This window comes from Clarias gariepinus, chromosome 12 (assembly GCF_024256425.1).
Source record: "Clarias gariepinus isolate MV-2021 ecotype Netherlands chromosome 12, CGAR_prim_01v2, whole genome shotgun sequence".
Classification (NCBI taxonomy): Eukaryota; Metazoa; Chordata; class Actinopteri; order Siluriformes; family Clariidae; genus Clarias; species Clarias gariepinus.
The window spans coordinates 8,593,267-8,613,044 of NC_071111.1; the positions used below are offsets into that span (position 1 = coordinate 8,593,267).

At 40.2% G+C, this 19,778-nt stretch overlaps 1 protein-coding gene across 1 annotated transcript; it reads left to right on the top strand.

The window, feature by feature from the left end:
• Positions 1–2,353: 2,353 nt before the first annotated feature.
• ccdc3a (coiled-coil domain containing 3a) lies at positions 2,354–17,285 on the top strand. The gene is made up of 4 exons (XM_053508885.1): positions 2,354–2,443; positions 4,290–5,001; positions 7,188–7,356; positions 16,580–17,285. Exons 2-4 carry the CDS (start codon positions 4,601–4,603, stop codon positions 16,865–16,867), a joined length of 858 nt encoding a protein of 285 aa, XP_053364860.1. The 5' UTR covers positions 2,354–2,443; positions 4,290–4,600; the 3' UTR covers positions 16,868–17,285.
• The last annotated feature ends 2,493 nt before the right edge of the window (positions 17,286–19,778 follow it).

Here is a 19,778-nt window from a genome sequence, read left to right on the forward strand (position 1 = left end):
ATCTGCAAATTTGCAGAATATAACACATCTCTTAAACACAGTGTGTACTGCACCATGATGAAACTGTCCCTCATGAAGACCTTCCCAGGAAAGCAAGACCAAAACTTACCTCTGCTGCAGAGGAGACGTTCATTTTCTAAGGCTGAGTTCCCAGCCTCAGGAATCACCAATTAACAAACAGCACCACAGATTAGAGCCGTTATGAAGGATTTACAGAACATAAGTAGCAGACACATCTCAATATCAACTGTTCGAAAAAGATTATTGCAGATTTTGGACGCATATAGCCTTGTTTTACAGTGTAGACATAAAGAAAAATCAGAAAACTCCATGGAGATACTGTAGGAGATGTGTGCAAACTTTTAACCAGTAGTGTGTATAAGTCTTAGGCACATGCTTTGCTGTTTAAAAACACATTACCTGCTAATGGAGTGTGTGGTCAGATCGCTGCCGCTCCTCACACTGCACCGATGTTCATATGCGCTGTCGCTGTAGACGCTCTGACCCAGGGTTTCAGTACCTATGAGCTCGGCCCGACGTACTTGTTTTTGCTACTGTTAAATTCTTTTTCAACTTTTTTATGTTTTGGTTACACCAACCCATACAGTCTTTAACTCTGAGCTCGGCCTGGCGTACACACTGTTGCTGTGGTTACAGTTGGGGAGGAATGCCTGTGACACACTCAGAGAATGGCACCAAGGCTGACTAATGATGATGCTGCATACTGTAACATCACAGCATGATAGAACAGTTGATGATAACCGATCAAATCAAATTGCCTGGAGATGTAAGTTTGTGTGTGCCCTGCGATGGATTGGCACCCCATCCAGGGTGTACCCCGCCTTGTGCCCGTAGTCTCCTGGGAAAGATTCCAAGCCCCCCACAACCCTGTACATAGGATAAGCAGTGTAGACGATGAATGAGTGAGTGAGTGGGTGGGTGCCTAAGACTTTGGCACAGTACTATAAAGACAGTATACTGCATATTTATACACCAGCCTTAAAATTTAAATGCAAAACATTACCATTAGGACCAGTACTCCGTAGGTTCACCTTGTGCCACAGGGCAGTTCTGTCCTCTTGGAGCATGACTCCACAAGACCTCTAGGGGTGTGCTGTGATGTCTGGCACCAGGACATTGACAATGGTCTCTTTGAATGTTGTAGAACCTTGGGTGCCAATGATCCTGTCACTAGTTAACAAAAACATTGTCTATCTGGCAGAATTTTACTTTGTTACTGTACTTAAGTACATTTTTGCAATTTTGCATTGCAGGTTCGCTTTAACACCATGAATTTTATTTAAAAAATGTGTTAAGTATAATGAAAACAAGGCAAATTATAGGGAAAAAAAATTAAATACTGTTCAAAGGTTTTTTCTGTTAAAAGTGATTTCTAAGCAATCGAAGTACAATATTAAACAGATTAACGATCTGTATTGCCTGGAAGGGATTTAGAGAGCATTGCATTTCTGTATTGCTTTAGCATTACAAATACAGTATGACCCATTAACATCACAGATACAATTCTTCAAAATACCAGATATGATTACTAAAACCGCAGATATGATTCGTTAACATCACTGTTACGTTATGTGCAGTTATATTTTTTTAATCAGTTAATGATTTTTGAGAAATCCGAGGTAATATACACTGAGTGATTCCTCTCTTCCTTCTGCTCTTTAGCTGCTCTGGCTCTGACGCTCACCTGGCACATGCTGTATGATAACCTCCGAGTCGTATTCACCGTCAGGAACTGAACCATATTCTGTCTCACACCTGTACTGTCTCAAAAACCTGTTGTGCTTCACAGACAATCTTATGTTAGAGGACACTTATTAAGAACCACAAAAAGTGGGTCTCAGTAACCATGGTAACAATGATGTTGATGTGCAATCTCACTCGGCTCATGTCTGACATTTTCTGCTCCATGACACTTATTTCTGCAAAGGCACAGATGGATTTTTCAGCCATAAAATGTCTTGTTTTTCTCCTATTAACAGCTGCCTGGTGCTGGTAAACCTGTTGGCTTATCAGGGTATTGTTTAAATAGTCAAACCATGAGGACACACTTCTCTGTCACATGTTCCAAAAACTTAAGGAATTACTTGAGGAATCGGTGGGTTCAATCAAAAAGTATTTAACAATATTCATGTATATCATAGCAAAAACAAAAGAATTGGCCTTATTGTTCCAGTACTTTTGGAGAGGACTGTAAATCCTGTAGTGTATTTGAACTCATTCTGTACACTGTTGTAGCAGCTGACTTGAGATCAGTGTACTGGAAAAACAATTGCCTTTTATCTTTCAATCGGGGAACAGCTCACATCACCTGCTGGTATCGGAGATGGATTTGCTGGTGTGTTGTAGGGTCGGCCTGTGATGAACTCAAATGGAGAAGCTCGGGATCTGAGTGGGTCTACAGTTCCTCACCTTCTACAATCCTGTAAGCACGTGTGTGTTTTCTAAATTCATTGTTCAAATCAAAGTTTTTGTTTTTGGTGTGTGTATGTGGTTTTGTTTCTACTAGTAATACTACGACTATACATACTACTACTGCTTCTCAAGAGATTCAAGTTTCAAGAGATTTTATTTGTCATTTGTACACATACCAACAGTATGAGTGCATTGGCAGAAAACTCTCTGAGTCAGTGATTCTTTGGCCTTGTTTATGTTCTACTTCTTCTACTATAACTCATACTATTACTACTAGTTCTACTTCTACTCCAGTCATATTTTTGTACATGATTATGAGTTATATGTGATCACACGTGAGAAGCATTTCACCATGTTCTTTTTAAACTGCATATGAATTGCATGAGAGTAAAGTCTATAGAATAGAGGAAGGTTTTTTGAAAACAGTTAAAATGTGGAAATAAATGAATCATGTGCAAAAACTAAATTCAGTATGTCCACACTGAAGTCTTGGTGTGAAATATACAGTGGTGTCCAAAAGTATTAGAACTACATATGCCATGTATTATATATAGTTTTCCCTGTGTACAAAACAGGTGATGTCACTAATTAATCAGTTAAAGCCAATCTGGCTGTAGAGTTGTGCTAATTAGAATCAGCTTGTTCAGTTAAGGGATGGAACAGACATGTGGCAGGACTTTAACTTTCTGAAACCAAGGTGGCCTGTGGTTGTAAATTGTAAAAAAAAACATACATGATCTTCAGGGAGCAATCAAACAGGCATGGATTGACTAAGTGACACCAGATACAACAAGTTATTCTTATATCATCATCATTGTAATTCCTTTTTTCTTTTCTTTTTTTAAATTCATCAAAACATTAAATTAACCTCTGTCTTAATACTTTTGGCCACCATGTATAAGGGTCATTCTACAGAAAAGATGAAATTTGGGTTATAAAAATCTCTTTAAATATATTTATTCTTTCACGCCTAGAACTTAACTTATTTTTAAACTTTATGAATTCACAAAATGTATTGCTTAATGCATTTTTTAAAAATACATTTAGCCACTGTTGTTAATTCTCCTCCTGGTAACACCAATGACAATTTGAAGAAAAATCCTAACTATTTACAAATGGCTTCCATGTGTAAGACCACATGGTTTTCAATTATGTTAAAATTTATTCATTATTAGATGTAGTCAGGTTTTATGTCCAATTTTTCACAGCTATAATTATAAAATACGTAACACCAGTAAAACTTTGAAAATGAACACATTGCATAAAATTGCTAAATTAGGGTTGACATTTCTGAACAAATGAAGAGACAACCCTTTAGCATTTGTCCAGTGCTCTTTATCTAGTGACTTCTGACTCAGGAACAATTTCAAATGAACAAATGTATTTCAATATAGAATTGTGTAACAGTAACTAACACCAACTTCATTTATAAGCAGTGTGAATCAGATTTATTTCATTAAAAGAAATACAGTATATGGTCCCACTTTGAAGTATGATCATAATGACAAAACATTTTTGGAACCTTTTCTTTCTTTCTTTCTTTCTTTTTTTTAAGCTACAATTAAATATTGAACATCAAATTCAGAAAATGTTTTTTATTTTGAAAGTACATATTGTATTCTCTGACCATATACAAGTATTGTGTGTGTATTATGTTTATTTAAATGATTTTTGTCATCAGCAAAAGTAGGTGACATCACTTTCCACAACCATGAGGAAATCTAAAAAGTGCAGCTATAATAATTAAGGAAGAATTTGAGCTGCAGGGAAGAAACTTTTTTTTAAAGCTAATTTTATTAAAAAAAAAAAAAAAAAAAAGTTGCAGTAGATCTTGGAGTGTGTGTGTGTGTGTGCAGGAATGAAGAGTCTGATGCGCGCAGGGGGGAAAAGCCCCGGGGGTCGTGTTCTCATTGGCTGGGGAAAACTTCAGGAGCATCTGATTGGCCCCAAACTAGATTCCTGGAGTTGGATGGACACCAGAAGGTTTTTAATGTTCACACACACACACACACACCGAGAGAAATCAGACAGGGAGAGAAAGAGGAAAGTGCAGCGCGCCTTTTGCGCACCGGTCCCGTCCAGTGTGAGTTTGGTGAGTTTGTGTGGACTTTGGGTTCGACCCCCTGATGGAGAGAGAAGGCGTGTAGCGAGCCCACACCAGTAGAGGATGCGCTTCAGTGCGCTGCTGTGTGTCTGGACTCTGCTCGGGCTCGGCTCGGGCTGCCAGCTGCCCACCGACTGGAGACCCCTGAGTGAAGGATGTCGCGCCGAGCTCGCTGAGATCATCGTGTACGCCAGGGTGCTGGCTCTGTACCGGGAGCCCTACTACCCGCTGCGCGCGAGCTACGCCGCCGGACACCCGTACGCCTACGAGTACGCGCGCGCGGGCGGTTCGGAGCGCGCGGAGGCTCTGCTGTACACCGCGGAGCTCGAGATGCTGTGTGACCAGGCCTGGGGCAGCATGCTGGAGGTGCCCGCGGGGTCGCGACTCAACCTCACCGGGCTCGGGTACCTGTCCTGCCAGTCTCACACGGTGATGGAGAACTACTCCTACATCTTCTTCCTCAGGTCAGGAGTCAGAGTGTGTGTGTGTGTGTGTGTGTGTGAGAGAGAGATGCACTCTAGCAGCACAGTACACACACACACCAAGTGAGGGGGGCAGTGAGTGACTGCATCACATCATATCACACACACACACACACACACACACACCTGGCAGAAAGTGAGGGGCAGTGAGTGACCACATCATATCACACACATTCACACACACACACACACACACACACACACACACACACACACACACACACACACACACACACCTGCCAGAAAGTGAGGGGCAGTGAGTGACCACATCATATCACACACATTCACACACACACACACACACTTGCCACCAAGTGACAGATGCACACAGAGACGCACACACACACACTGATCACTGTTATTATTATTATTATTATTATTATTAACCTTGCTTTCCTTTTTCAGTTTTTTTTTCTATAATCCTCTTTAACTGCAGACATGCCTGTAGACATTTATTTATTATTATTATTTTGTACTATTATTTTTATTTTTTATATGTTTTATTAAGTTTTATTTATTATTCATTTTATATCTCACTGCTTCTGTCTTCGACTGACTTATTTCTTAGCTTTGGAAATACAAATGTAAATATCCGTCATGCCAATAAATTAAGCATCTTGAATCTTGAGAGAGAGGGGGAGAGAGAGAGAGAGAGAGAGACTAGAAGGAAGTAATTAATGATTGAAAAGATAAAAGCAATTTAGGTGTCAAAGGTCATTTAAAGATAACATGTAAAGTCAGATTCCAAAAGACAGACAGACAGAGATCACAGGACAGGTAGGGTGGAAGAAGTGATGAATGATTTAAAAGATAAAGACTGCTTGAGGTCAAATGTCATGCAAAGACTAAGGGAAGAAAGAGTGAGAGGATTTACTTATTAATCACACAGTTACTCTGAGAGCTTTGTAAGCACTTTATTCGGGTCAGGGTCACATTGGATCTGCAGCGTCTCCTGGGATCACCGGCTGTCATGGACACCTGGGGATGATTTAGAGAATCCAGTCCAACTCCCTGGCTTGTTTTTTGAAAAGTCTGGAGAACATGTCGAAAACCCAAAGAGACACAAACACAATCCCTCAAACCTGATGGATTTAGTAGTTAGCACTGTCAGCTTGCACCTCCAGGTCTCGGGTTCGATTCCCACCTCGGTTCTGTGTACAATGGAGTTTGCATGTTCTGGTGGCTCAGTATGTTAGGGCTTTGAGTTACTGATTGGAAGGTCGGTGGTTTGAGCTCCAGGTGCACTGTATAATGGCTGACCCTGAGCTTCAACCCGAGCCTACTAACAACATGCTGGGATATGCAAAGAATAAATATCTTGACTGTGCAGTAATGTGTGTGACAAAGGCTGAACTGAAAGCAATTTCCTAACAAATGTTACATAAAGACGGACATAAGGAAACAGTGATTCAATATGAGTGAGAAGTTTTTTATATTATAAAAAAAAATACAAAAAAACTCTGAAAAAAAAGAGACTTAAAACTGCTTGAAAGTTTGCACCCTGTCAGACACTGAAGCTGTGAGTCACTTAGAAAACCCAGCAATCACAAGCCGTAAAACAGACAATATACATTGTTAAATTGACATTTAAAATTGGCAGTAAAATCCTTCTATCCTTCTGTCTTTCCACTCTACTCTTCCTTTATTTTTTTTTATTTTTTTTTAGGTCATGAACAGTTGTATAAGCATTTTACTGCATATCATACTGTGTATCGTTGTGTGTGTGACAAATAAAATTTGAAGTTAAATATGATGATAAAAATATAATTTAATCACACTCTTGCACTATTAATATTTAACGCTCACTTTTGACCCTTGGGCTACATGTCTAGTAGCCAAGTAAAAAGAAAGTGAAATATCTACAGTACATGAAGCCTCAGAGATAACACATCTATTCTGTTCTCTTTAATGTCGTATTTTATCCACAAATCCAAACAATCGCGCCCTGAATGTGACCTGACCTCAAGTGTAATCGATACTCAGTTTAGTGTTAAACTAATGAAGGAATCTCTGAGATCAACCTAGAATTAAACATTTTGCCGCTTTTTGTTGAATTTTGAATTAAAAATAAAATTCAAATGCAAAAAATTACTAAAGAAACTACAAAACTAAAGACAATTTTAACTACTTACCCCCCCCCCTCTCTCTCTGTACACTTTTACACACAGGATGGATGAAAATTATAACCTCCTTCCACATAGTGTTAACTATCAGGAGGCTATCTTCCCTGACACCCAGGAGAACCAACGCATGTTCTCCAGCCTGTTCCAGTTCTCGAACTGCTCCAGTGCTCACACACTCCTCAGGCCTGACTGGGAGCAGCAGGAGGATCATAGGGTAGGAGTCTCTCTCTATAATGGGTTCTTTAATTAAAGCCTTCTCAAAAATGCCTTTGGTTTGTCTCGGGTTTATACACAACTTTTTAATGGTCCACAGAGCATCTCACACTTGGTGTTCATCACTCCCACCGAGCCGAAGTAACCAGTGTAAGGATCTATCCAATGACAGAAAACTGGCTCTGGATAAGAGCAAATGCCGAATGCCTAAATGTAAATACACTAGTGACTAGAGTGGTCCTAGTAAACACTAGATGTTGATAAGATGGCTTAATCTACTGTAGGTCAGATTAGTTTTGGGAATAAAAAGACATAAAAACAAGCAAAATGAGAAACACAATCACTCATGATAAGTAACATCTCTGATAAGTCTACACTTAGATACTTGTCTCCACAGTCTATAAACATCTCAATGTCTTTGGTGTTACATTTCTCGATCTCTGCCAAGCCATACTTATGTCAAAAAGCTTTAATCGTCTGCAGGTCAGTAGGAATTCCCCATTAGTGTGGAAGCAGACAGTTCTTGTCTGTCCATGTGTAAGTCTTTGCTTGTGCTATTAGGAGCTCTACAAATTGGGGGCAATAGAGGCTGGCTTCCTAACTCGCCCCTAACCCCCCTTAAGAGGACCAGACTGAAAAAAATCTGGATTTACAAGAGATGCAAAGGGGCCCATGGAGCATGCAGTAAAAATACTTCCTCCAGGATTCTTTAGAATATTAACAGGTCTACTTCACTCATCGGCTATACCGCTTTATCCTGTGTACAGGGTCACAGGGGCCTGGAGCCTATCCTAGGATACCTAGAGCACCACGCGGGGAACACCCTGGACAGGGTGCCAATCCATCGCAGGGTGCACACTCACACACTCATGAGGAGAACATGCAAACTCCAAGGTGGGAATCAAACCCAGACCCTGGAGGTGTAAGGCGACAGTGCTAACCACTGCACCACCATGCTGTCACACAGATCTGCTGTTCTACTCTCAAACATTTTTTTTGTTTTTTTTTGTTTTTGTAAAGCGGAAACTCTTTATGATAGAGCAGGATCTCATTAACGTAGTTTAGTTCCATCATCCTGGTTGTAAAAGTGAGGTAGTTTGAGTGTACACATGATTCTTCTTATGCAAACCCATCATTGTTCTAAAGGGACAAAGTGAGGAGCTTGTTTTTGAGAATAAAGAAAACAGAATTTTTTTTGTAACGGTCAGTTTTTTGCATTATGTTCCATTAAAGATCGATTCGAATTTGTTTCCCGAATTTGCGCATGCTTTATCCCTTATGACAATTGCGATGATAACATGAACAGTCTCAGCCTCTATTGATATCTTTTACACGCTCGGGTATCTTAAGGATCTTAAAGGATGCAGCCTGTCTTCTTGTTTGTACTTCCTTACACCTGTTTCTGTTGAACTTTGACTCAGAGTGAGCAAAATATAGTTAGAGGACTCTGGGGAGTAGTCTAGTCGATATGCTGGTCAAACCCTGACAGTTTCCTGTGAAAGTCGGTGGAGTCTTGTCTAGATTTGTAACGATGAAAAGTTTGGCTGGAGAGATTACCCCTCAGGAGAGCTAATGGGTTTTAACTCTTGATCGTATCAGTGGGTGAAGGCTTGTGGGAACTTGATGTCGTTTACATAAAGCTTTCTATCAAGCTGATTATTTTAATCAGATGTGCTGTTGAGCTGATTCGTCTTAAAAAAAGCGTGCGCGCGCGTGTGTGTGTGTGTGTGTGTGTGTACCGTATAACGATTACCTTCAACAACTGACCATGTTGCCTCGAGACGGAGCAGGCCCAAACCTGCTCAGGATGTTGAGTGATCATTAGCATTTACACCTGGTCATTACGTGAGTCAGGAGTCTGGATTGCATTCTGCTAAGAGCTGGATGTGCACTCAAGCTGCCTGATTTAATGGTGCTGACACACTTTTTACCGCTGCGGCTCCTCCCACCCCCTCTGGACCTGCCTGGTTCATCCTGATGCTGATTCCAAAAACAGTCTTTACCCGAGTCTCACTTGCATTTCAGAGGCTTACATGGATACTGGAGATTTGTTGTGAACTATCCTGCTCTTATCTTCTCTCGCATCAGACAGAAGCGTTTGATTTTTCTAAAGGTTTCTGTCTCTTGTTTCTTACAGATCCAAATGGTCATCCAGATTTCTGTTAAAAGTGCTACAGAATATATTTAGTATACCAGTAACGTCTACTAAAATGAATAATGCAGCTTGGCTTCTGTAAGGTTTTAATATATGATGTGGACTTTCCAATGCCTCTATGGCCATAAGACATAAGCATTATCGTGCTTCCTGATTCCTTATATGGTAACACTTCCTCTAGCCGATATTCAGACGAATGCACATCCAAAGAGCTCGTGTCTGCTTTCATTTAACCGGAAAACCCAAACTCTATGACTTGCATCTTGATGCCTGGTTTATTTGATATGCTCTTTCTCTCTCTATATATAAATCTGTATAGATGAGTATTATAGTTGGGTGTAATGGATAGTTGAGTATCCATATAAACATACAGTTGCCAATGCAGTCAAGATGAATTTATTACTCCAGGAGCTTGTAAACGTGTCCGTCTCTCAGAAGCACGACTGACCAGAACACTGTGACGACTGTAGTCGGTGATTTTAATAGATATTACAAGCAAGATGCAAAATCAACAAGACACACAGCTGGTGTTTAAATGTAATGCACTTGTTTCCCTGCTTCACCGGATACAGCAGTCATACCGAGTGTGTGAAATGACCCGCACACATTTATACAGAGACTCGGGCGTCTTAAAGTGGACTGAGCGATCAGATAAAAAAAATTTAGCGAATCTGTTTTAAATGTGTATTTCATTCCTATATGCATGAACCCTATACATGATGTAATATTGATGCTCAAAAAATTTGAAGTGCTAGTACGGAAAATAAATAATGCATAGCTTTCTTAACCAAGTGTGTTCTTATGTGACCACACCAAACACACACACACACACACACACACACACACACACACCTTACGCGCTCCTTTGTTTGGATTGGTGAGGTAGTTAAGGGCTTGTTCTGGTCACTAGAAAACAACCCCCAACACACACACACACACACACACACACACACACACACACACACACACAAACATACACAGAGAGCCACATATAAACTATAGTTGTATAACAGCTATAACTTTACAACCATTACCACTAAAATCACCTAGGTTTTGGGTGGCTTCTCGGAGCTTCTGGGATGTGCTTTGATGTTTGGTAATGATAGAAGGTTTGAATCATTTTAGCGACTCAGAAATAAAATAAAATGTAAAATTTTCAATGCAACACGTCTACATACACAAATTCTGGCCATAGTTCCAGTAATAAAGATAATATTACAATGTAGACGCTATGCAGTGCATTACACAAGAAACAAAATGGAGCGGTTCTTCTCAAGAGTCTTCTAGTCCGAGTCGTTCATTCTCTGAGGTAACTACTCATTCCTGTGCATAACCGACAGAGTTTTTACGATGCTTTGTGCATTTGCGTCCAGTAGAAGATGGGACAACTCTCTGAGACAACTTGTTCTTCTGAGTCACGTTAAAGACTCGTTCAAAAAGAACGAATCGTTCATAAACGACCCATCACTAGTGTTCAACAACCTTTATCTTTTTTCCTGCTAATCCCCCATACACAGCATGCAAGAGGGAAAAGGTATCAGTGTCCTGATACCTTTCTCTTAAACTTTAGTTAGAAGTTCGTGCAACACTGGTATTTCTGTGACATCAGGCCAGACAGGTTGGCATCTGATCCCCACAGGCATACAAGATATAAACTAGTCTTGGAAAAAGAGTGAAAGTTCAGTCAGGAGATACAGGAACTCTATAGCAGCTGGAACGTCTGGACATCCAGTACAAGTCAGGGCCATGTGATCAACACACACACACACACACACACGCACACACACAAAGCTGATTTGCTGGGGTTAGGAGTCGGATTATTGCACAGCAGGGCGACTGAGAGAAGATGTCCTACAACTTTCTGACACTAATCCGCTTGATCTTAAAGGAACACTGCAGTGATTTTAATCTTTATCCAGTTTAATCTTTTATCAGTAGCATAGGTGTGACAACCACAGACAGCAAACCCGAATGAGAAAAAAGTGGAAGACTTCCAAAAGGTGCAGGAGGACATTTATGTGAAATATGTATTTTGGTAAAAGGCTTTTCTGTGGGATGAGACACGACACGCTGGCCTTTGGTCCATGTGGGCACGAGTGAAGCTCGGGTGCCCATCATTTACTGGTATAAAATTGATAATCAATGTTAATGTGTTGATGTTATGTGGTGTTAATGTTACAGCTGATCAGTGTATGCATTAACAGTATTTGATTGTATATATCCAATATATAAAAAAGGACCAATTGCATACTGTAGATGCACTGTACACGTCATATATTTCAAACTCGTATACGTCTCTATGTTAATGTTAAGTCACATGCACTTTACAGCAGAGTGAAATGATGTTTTCACATATCCCAGTTCGGTTGATGTAGTCAGAGGACAGGGTCAGCCCAGATACAGCACCGCCAGGAGCAGATGGGGTGAAGGGTCTTGCTCAAGGGCTCAACAATAGCAACTTGGCAGTGCTGGGGCTTGAACTCCCGACCTTTCGATGAGTAACCCTGAGCCTTTACCGATTGAGCCACCCCTTTTCCATTTCCATGGCAGGACTATGTATTTACACTTCCCTTTTTAAGCTCTATAATGACCACAGTTTCTCTGACTAGACGTATCACACGGTGATCGAGACAATGCCTTGAACTGAAGAAATCCATGGAAATGTTCTCCACTGCCCCATAAGCTACCTCAAAAGCTTAACTTCTTCACGAAAAAGCAGTTTCAAGTTTTCCATTCTGTTTACAATTAAGTGAATATCCATCCAATGCAGTTGGACATACATGAGACAGAAGCAGTGAGTTGAGATTGAGGGAAAAGTATTACATTAAAGTCATGAAGTCACAGTTTTAGCTTTTCTGGAGTTCACGCTAACACACGGCCTGCAGATGTAATTTGGGGGAAAACAGTGAGCGATACATCTCTGCCCTATCAGTCACCCTGTCAGGGGTAGTGGGGTAACGTGTGTTTGTGTGTTTTTGTGCTCAGGCATGTACAGGTCGGAGGTTATAACCTGAAGAGACACGAGGTCACGCTAACAGGTGTTCTCTCGATCTTAAACAGATGGTGTTTTTGGAAAAGCAGAAACGCAGACTTAAGAGTTGCAAAATGATTGGCAAGCACACACACAACATGTAAAGGGTATTGAGGGTATGGTGATTTATACGGTCTTACATGGAAATGACAGGGTGGTGTCATGTGACCTAGAGTTCTCTTATTTTCCCATAATGCCGTATCGTGAAAGTTGTATTCCCCTTATACCACAGCCGGAATTTTACATTTATTTAACACTTATACATCATACTTTACCTTCTATCCATTTACAGCTACATTTAATGCATTTTAATTTGATAAAAATCTTTAATCGGATAAAAATCTAATTTAACAAATGTCCAAAAAAAAGTCACATCAACACTCGTTCGTTCCCTTATCAGCCTCTTGTCATTAAAATCTTATCATTTAGAAACCAGAAAGTCCTCTGTCCTCCAGACTGATACTGGAGACTCCTTACATAAATGTTAAATAAATGTCTCCTTACAACAAACCCCACCAGAGCAACGAGGACACGCCTTTCATTGTTAAATATTTTAATCTGTTCATAAATAAAAAAGAAAGCAAAAACAGTATCTTGTTTAAACTAATGCTCAAATATAAACCTGAGATTTAAATTACAGGCAGGATTACTTCAGAGCTGTTGTTGCACAAGGAGGTGTGTATGTGTGTACAGTATGTGTGTGTGTTAGAGACAGGTGGAGGTGATTACCCATGCTGGGAAAAACCGAGATAATGAAGGTCGTCGTGTGGTGCAGATGAGGCTTCCTGTGGGAAACGGGTTGTTTGACGCAGCTTTAAGGAGTCGCTCTATTAGCAGAATAACACAGCAACCTGGGTCGCTCTCACACACTCACACACACACACACACACACACACACACACACACACTCTGTGGTGTGTAAAAGTAGAATCTTCCAAGCCAACATTAAATCCACACTGTCTGACTCATGTTTTAACGCAGTATGTTAGTGTTCGTGTAGAAATAATAACGTACACATGGACTTGCGCAATGTTTATTTACAAAAAATGAAACATCAGCATTTGGCATTTTTGCATTTGGCTGGAGCTTAAACAAGGTAATACGATTTTTCCCCTATTGTGACCTCATACATCAAGGGCCCCCCCCCCCCCGCCCCGCCCGGCTCGATCCTAAACTCCGCCTAGTTCTGTTCAACTCCGTCCAGTTCTGCCATCATCATCTAGGTTTGAAGACCCAGAGTAAATAGGGCGTGGTTAGCCCTTAAAAGAATTTGGCCTGTATTTACTAATCGTCACGGAATCACTTACATTTGGCAGACACCCTTATCCAGATCGACTTACATTTTTATCTCATTAAACATCTGAACAGTTGAGGGTTAAGGGCCTTGCTCAAGGGCCCAACAGGGACAGCTTAGTGGTCATGGGATTTAAACCTGGTACCTTCTGAACCGTAGTTCAAAGCCTTAACCTTATTAACGTAATATTACTCGCTCAGAGTAGGACATAAAATTTATTTATAAAGTTTCCTACTCTTACTTTTAGCGATGATAAGGACTGCTCGTAGGAAAGCACGTGACGTCATTGTTACAACACAGAAAGCCACAATGTAGGCTACGCATCATATGACATGTTTGTCAGTTTTAAACTGTTGAAAGTCAAATGGTGATATGACTTTATTTTAATCAGACTGCTCCAATCACAGCTGTTTCAAACCCCAATAAGAGGGCGGTGTAGGACCGTCATAATCTGAACTGGAGAGATGATAAGACTGTTTTGCTTGCAGAGGAGGAAGTAAAAAGTAAAGAAAGAAATAAAGGAAAATTCTGCCCTATTTTGACCTCTAAAGATAAAAAGTGAGTGGGTGGCAATTTGTTAAACCGTTCGTATTTAAAATTACCTCTAAAAAGACTGGATAAACCCACTTACTTATCTTTAAAGTAGACTACTTTTTGAGAAACTTTCTCTTTTAAACCATGCCAAAATTATTTGCACCCTGAAACAGTAAAAGCGTAGTATAAAAACATAGTAAAATTAATTCTAAGGGAGTTTGCATGTGCTCCCTGTGCTTGATGGGCACTCTGGTTTCCTCCCACAGTCCAAAGACATGCGGATTAGGTTAATCTGTGTCCCCAGTTGCTCCAAGTGTGTGTTTGTGTGTGTGTGCGCCCTGCCATGGATTGCCACCCTGTCCAGGCTCCCCGTGATTATGTATAAGGCGATAAAGACGATGAATGAAAAAAATAATCATTTTGCTCCCAGGTTCCAGGGAATCCATTGTTGCCGTGGTAACTCTATTTCTTATGACTTCTTCCTCGTTTCATCGGTCCCCTTTCTACTTGAGATGGATGGAGCAGTCTTGGATCCGTCACAGTGATTTCTGTCTTTCCAAAACCAGCCATTTGTGCCTTCATCATTCTCCTTCCTGTTGCTCTTTCCCTCCGTCTGTTCCAGAGTCCTGTGGGTACGTCAGATGTGTTTTCCTCACAGCTTGGACCACTGAACATAGCAGGCTGTGTTTGGCTTGTGAAATGGGCTAGAAAGCACACACACACACACACACACACACAAACAAACAGTGGGAGGAGACGCTGATTCATTAAGAGAAATAAGTAATAGGGTGTTTGTCGAGCGCAGGCTGTGACAAAAACATGACCACCAGAAGCGTCTTGCGACACATTTGCGTATTCTGACCAGCTGCCTAGCCTCGGGAGCCAGAGAGACGGCTCCGAAATTATTGGCACCCCCGAAGAGAACGGGCAAAGATGAGTGTATCAAAATAAACAATACACACAGTGATTACAATTTCCCTCACACAGCTGAACCTTTACTCTAACAAACTGATCACTCTCTCGCACTCGATTTTTATTTATTTTATTTTATTTTTATTTTATTTTTTCTCCAAAAATATGTGTGGTGAAATTATTGGTAATCCAAATCCTTATCTTACAAAAACAATTATGAAGATAACTGTATATTTTTCCATTGTGTTTGTGTACCGGTCATTCAGCATTTCTGTGTGTTGTTAAGCCAGAACGCACCCACAGAGAACAGTCGCTGTTTATTGTTCCAGCAGCGGCTTTTCTGTTTAAACAGCAGGACACGTCTCCAGCAGGTGGCTGTTTCCTCTAAGGCTGTCGTTTTCTTTCCCTCAATCACGTCTTTTACTCCCGTCCTCTTTCTTCTGCTCGGATGAAATGTAAGAAAATCCTTAAGTATGCACAGTGTCTGGATTAAAATGATTAAACGGAACATTAGACAGATAAGGCTTTCGGAAAAACTGGACTCTTTAGTCTTTAATTTTAATTTTTCATTTTCTAATTTTCATGGCTTTGGTCTTTAATTTTTTCAATTTTTGATCTAAACTATTATTTCGAAATCTAAAAAGAGATTGAACACACTTTATGGTCTGGATAAGGCATTGTACTACAGTTCAGAAGGTCCCAGGTTCAAATCCCACGACCACCAAGTTGCCACTGTTGGGCCCTTGAGCAAGGCCCTTAACCCTCAACTACTCAGATGTACAATGAGATAAAAATGTAAGTCGCTCTGGATAAGAGCGTCTGCCAAATGCCTAAATGTAAACTAACAAACAACACAGAATTCAAAGTCAGGTGCAAAACTGATTGTGTTTTACACTTCTGTTATATATTTATTTTATCTATATAAATAAATAGAAGCTCATCAGATTATTTTTTTAGCTGTATTCTTTCTAACTATTCCTAGAAACTCCTTTCCGGCCAACAGCAGAGACTAGAGGCTAGTTAGAAATAAAGGATGACTAAAAGCCACATTCAGAGCAACATGGCCAAAGAGTACAGCAGATGCTCTTAGTTAGTTTAGACGTTTAGTGTAATAAAAGAGCTTTTGTACTGTTAAGCCCATATAAGCCGGTAAAACACTGCTTGCTGCATGATCTCATCATCACATTGTGTAAAATAAAAAGCAGTAGCTAAGAGGAAGTAACGAGGCTTACAGAACCGCTGCTGCTGATGCACACCACCATGCATTCTAATCATTTCTCCCTCTCTCTGTATTTCAGTTGCTGTGCTCATCCGTGCAGCAGGCCCTGTTTGAGGAAGAGGATCGTGCGGGCCGTCTGCAGGAGCGCGTCACTGAACTGGACAAGAAGAACCAGAAGCTGAAAGATCGTGTGGGGAAGCTGAAGCGCTCGCTGCGCAAAGAGCGTAAAACAAGTCGGCGTTACGAACGCGAGCTCCGGGAGCTCCGACAGCAGCTGAGCAGCAACAAGAAGAAGTCTGAACATCACCTCAACTCCATCGCTCCTCCACACAGGCCGTCACGCCACAGACACACACACACACTGTGAACCGATCATATGTAACACACACATGTAACAACAGGATTCGGACTCGACACTGCTGGACAGTATCTTATTTTAAAGTACGTCTGAGAAAGTGCGAAAGTTTGCACACCCTTAGGATGGAATGAAGGCAAGAAGTTAACGTTGTACAAATGTTCACCCACTCTTATAACCACAAGAAAGGAAAATATGCAAAAAGTATACAATAAGATATTAACAGTAAAAAAGTAAATAAATATACTCTTGTCTTCTAAATAATTCTTGGAAACCTGACAAAACTTTCACCCAAAATGTTATTCTTTTTGACTTTTTGATTTATTTGAAACATTTCCTTCCATTAAGGATTTAGGGGTGTGCAAACTTTTGCTCTCATTTGTAAATTCCATTGCTCTTGATCGTATTTTCTCCAACATCTTTCTCATTTTCCGAGTTCTTTTTTGTAAACGTTTAATCCTTAAAAAATATATATATATATATATATATATAAAAAAAGGAAAAAAACTATCAGAAGGCTGTTTGATTATTTTTCATTTTAGTCATTATTTTTCCAAAAAGTGATCACAAAGAGGATGGCTAATGGTAATGAGATGTTGTTTCTTAGAAAGGAAGAGCATTGTGGTTTGTATAACTTGAGATAATTTAGAAATAAAAACAGATACTTCAGGAAAGCTAGAACAGTGTGACTTGTGGGCCAGTTCAGGTCCTTAAAGACTCCGCGTGTAAGAAACATCCTGGGTCAGTCTGTGCTCGCTGCTAATCTCTGTGCCCATAAACTCCTCTTACCTACAATGTGAAAAGGATGTGTGTAGGAAGGAGGGGGACACTTTAAGGGCAGCCCCGGCGTTGACAGTTTAAAGTCTTTGTTGCGAAAGTCTGTACTCCTCAGTAACTTACTTAACAGTAACCAAAAGCCTGTTTGTAGCTGTCCTGTACTCGGTGTAGCTCTACAGCTCACATCAGGTTCTCATCAGGACAGGTTCACTCGACTCGTATCGGTGTATAAAGGTTGAGAAAGTTGTGCTGGTGCAAACCAATGTTCCCACTGACCTATGACTGGTTTCCACCATGGTTTGCCATTCATCCATCACTGATCACCATTGTTCCCATCAAGCAAACCGATACACTGATCAGCCATAATATGACCACATGCCCAGTATTCAGTAGGTTCCCCTTCTGCAACCAAAACAGTGATGCAGTGCATGAATATTCTGACATTGTTCCATGAGAACCAGCATTAATCTTTTTAGCAACTTGATCTACACTAGCTTTTCAATTGGATCGGACTACACTTCACTTCCATGTGCATCAGATAGCCTCGGCCACACATTACCCTGTCACCAGTTCACCGTTTTTCCATTCCTGGATCACTTTTAGTATGTCGTGACCAATGAAGACAAGGAACATTCCACATGAGCTGCAGTTGGAACAAGATATATTGAAAATGTAGTTTTTGTGAGAAGGACCAAATTGGGACGGCTAGACAACTGGGTCAGAGCAACTCCAAAACCGCAGCTCTTGTCACCCATGATGAACCCATGATGGTGTGATGGGAAGCCAAGGCTCACTGAAGCACATGAAGTGTGAAGGCTGGCCCATGTAGTCCGATCCAATAGAAGAGCTAGTGTAGTGAAATTGACGGAAAGGGTTAATGCTGGTTCCTATAGAAAGATGTCAGGACACACAGCACATTAGTGTTTTGGTTGTAGAATGGGAACTTACTCAATATTAGGTGGGTGATCATAATGTTATGGCTGATTGGTTGAAGGGGAGATTATGGTGATACACAAATCACTGAGCACTATTGTTCCTAATAAACTAAACACTCATGATCATTTCCCATCAACCAGTCATTAACTATCATGGGCTGCGTTCCATTCCCAAGTGCACTTGACAGGGTGCTCCATACGCCCTGCTCCATTTGGAGGGAATGTCTGTGAAGGGAACTTCCGTGGACAAAACTCTGTGAATTACCATGGTAACATAAGCATCTCGGATAATTTATAATAAAAAAAATTATAAAATATACTATTATAAAACATGCTATTAAAACATGTATAACTTGCAAATAAATTATTGATTATTATTATTATTATTATACATGTATGGATATTTTTTTACACATTATTAGCCTACATAATACTACGGATCTCTTGATTTAAATAAAATGTTTTAATTATTGCGTCATAATTATTATGACGTCGACTTCAATAATAATGATAAATAAATAAATCATTTTTTGTGCTACATTTTTTTCATGCTCCACTGAGATGCAATGGCTTATGGGTAATGTTTAACTCCCATTAAGAGCCCTTGTTCAGTTGTTCCCTACACATTTCCCTCCCTGCAGTTTAGAATCACACTTAACATGGCTGAACACTCTGTGTAGTGTACTTCGCAGGGTACTTCAGGCCGCACCTATGGTTTCCCATTAAGTCACTAATGACCACCATGGTTCCCACCCAGTACCATTGTTTCCATCAACCAAGCAGTTATCTGGATCAATTAAGGGTGCTCGCACAGAGACACAGACATTTTGTAAGGGAACATGAAAAATAAAGAAACAGGAGACAAGTTTGGATTCTTACAGTAAGGTGTAAAGTCTCTAACTGGTAAGATTAAGGATTATTAAGAACACTGCTGCTGTGCAGTTAATGTTTACTGAAGCTGTTTCAGTCTGTGTGTGTTTCTGTGTGTGTGTGTGTCTTGTGTTGCCTTGTGCATTTTGCAGTTAATTGTTTATCAGAAATGTGAACATCCATTAAATTGTGGTCATAATTTGCATTTCAGAATATATTGTATGTGAAGGTTATAGGAACCAGCAAGAGAATATTTAGAGTTTTATCAGAGCAGAAAATAATGTTTAGTCTTTATCTAATCACTTACTAATCATGTACATATTTTAATTACATCTTTTATA

Excerpts from the sequence above, each read along its gene's own strand:
- ccdc3a (XM_053508885.1), top strand. The coding sequence starts at position 4,601 with ATGCGCTTCAGTGCGCTGCTGTGTGTCTGGACTCTGCTCGGGCTCGGC. Across the intron at positions 5,002-7,187 it reads TCCTACATCTTCTTCCTCAG|GATGGATGAAAATTATAACC; the intron begins GTCAGGAGTCAG and ends TTTTACACACAG. Across the intron at positions 7,357-16,579 it reads AGCAGCAGGAGGATCATAGG|TTGCTGTGCTCATCCGTGCA; the intron begins GTAGGAGTCTCT and ends TCTGTATTTCAG.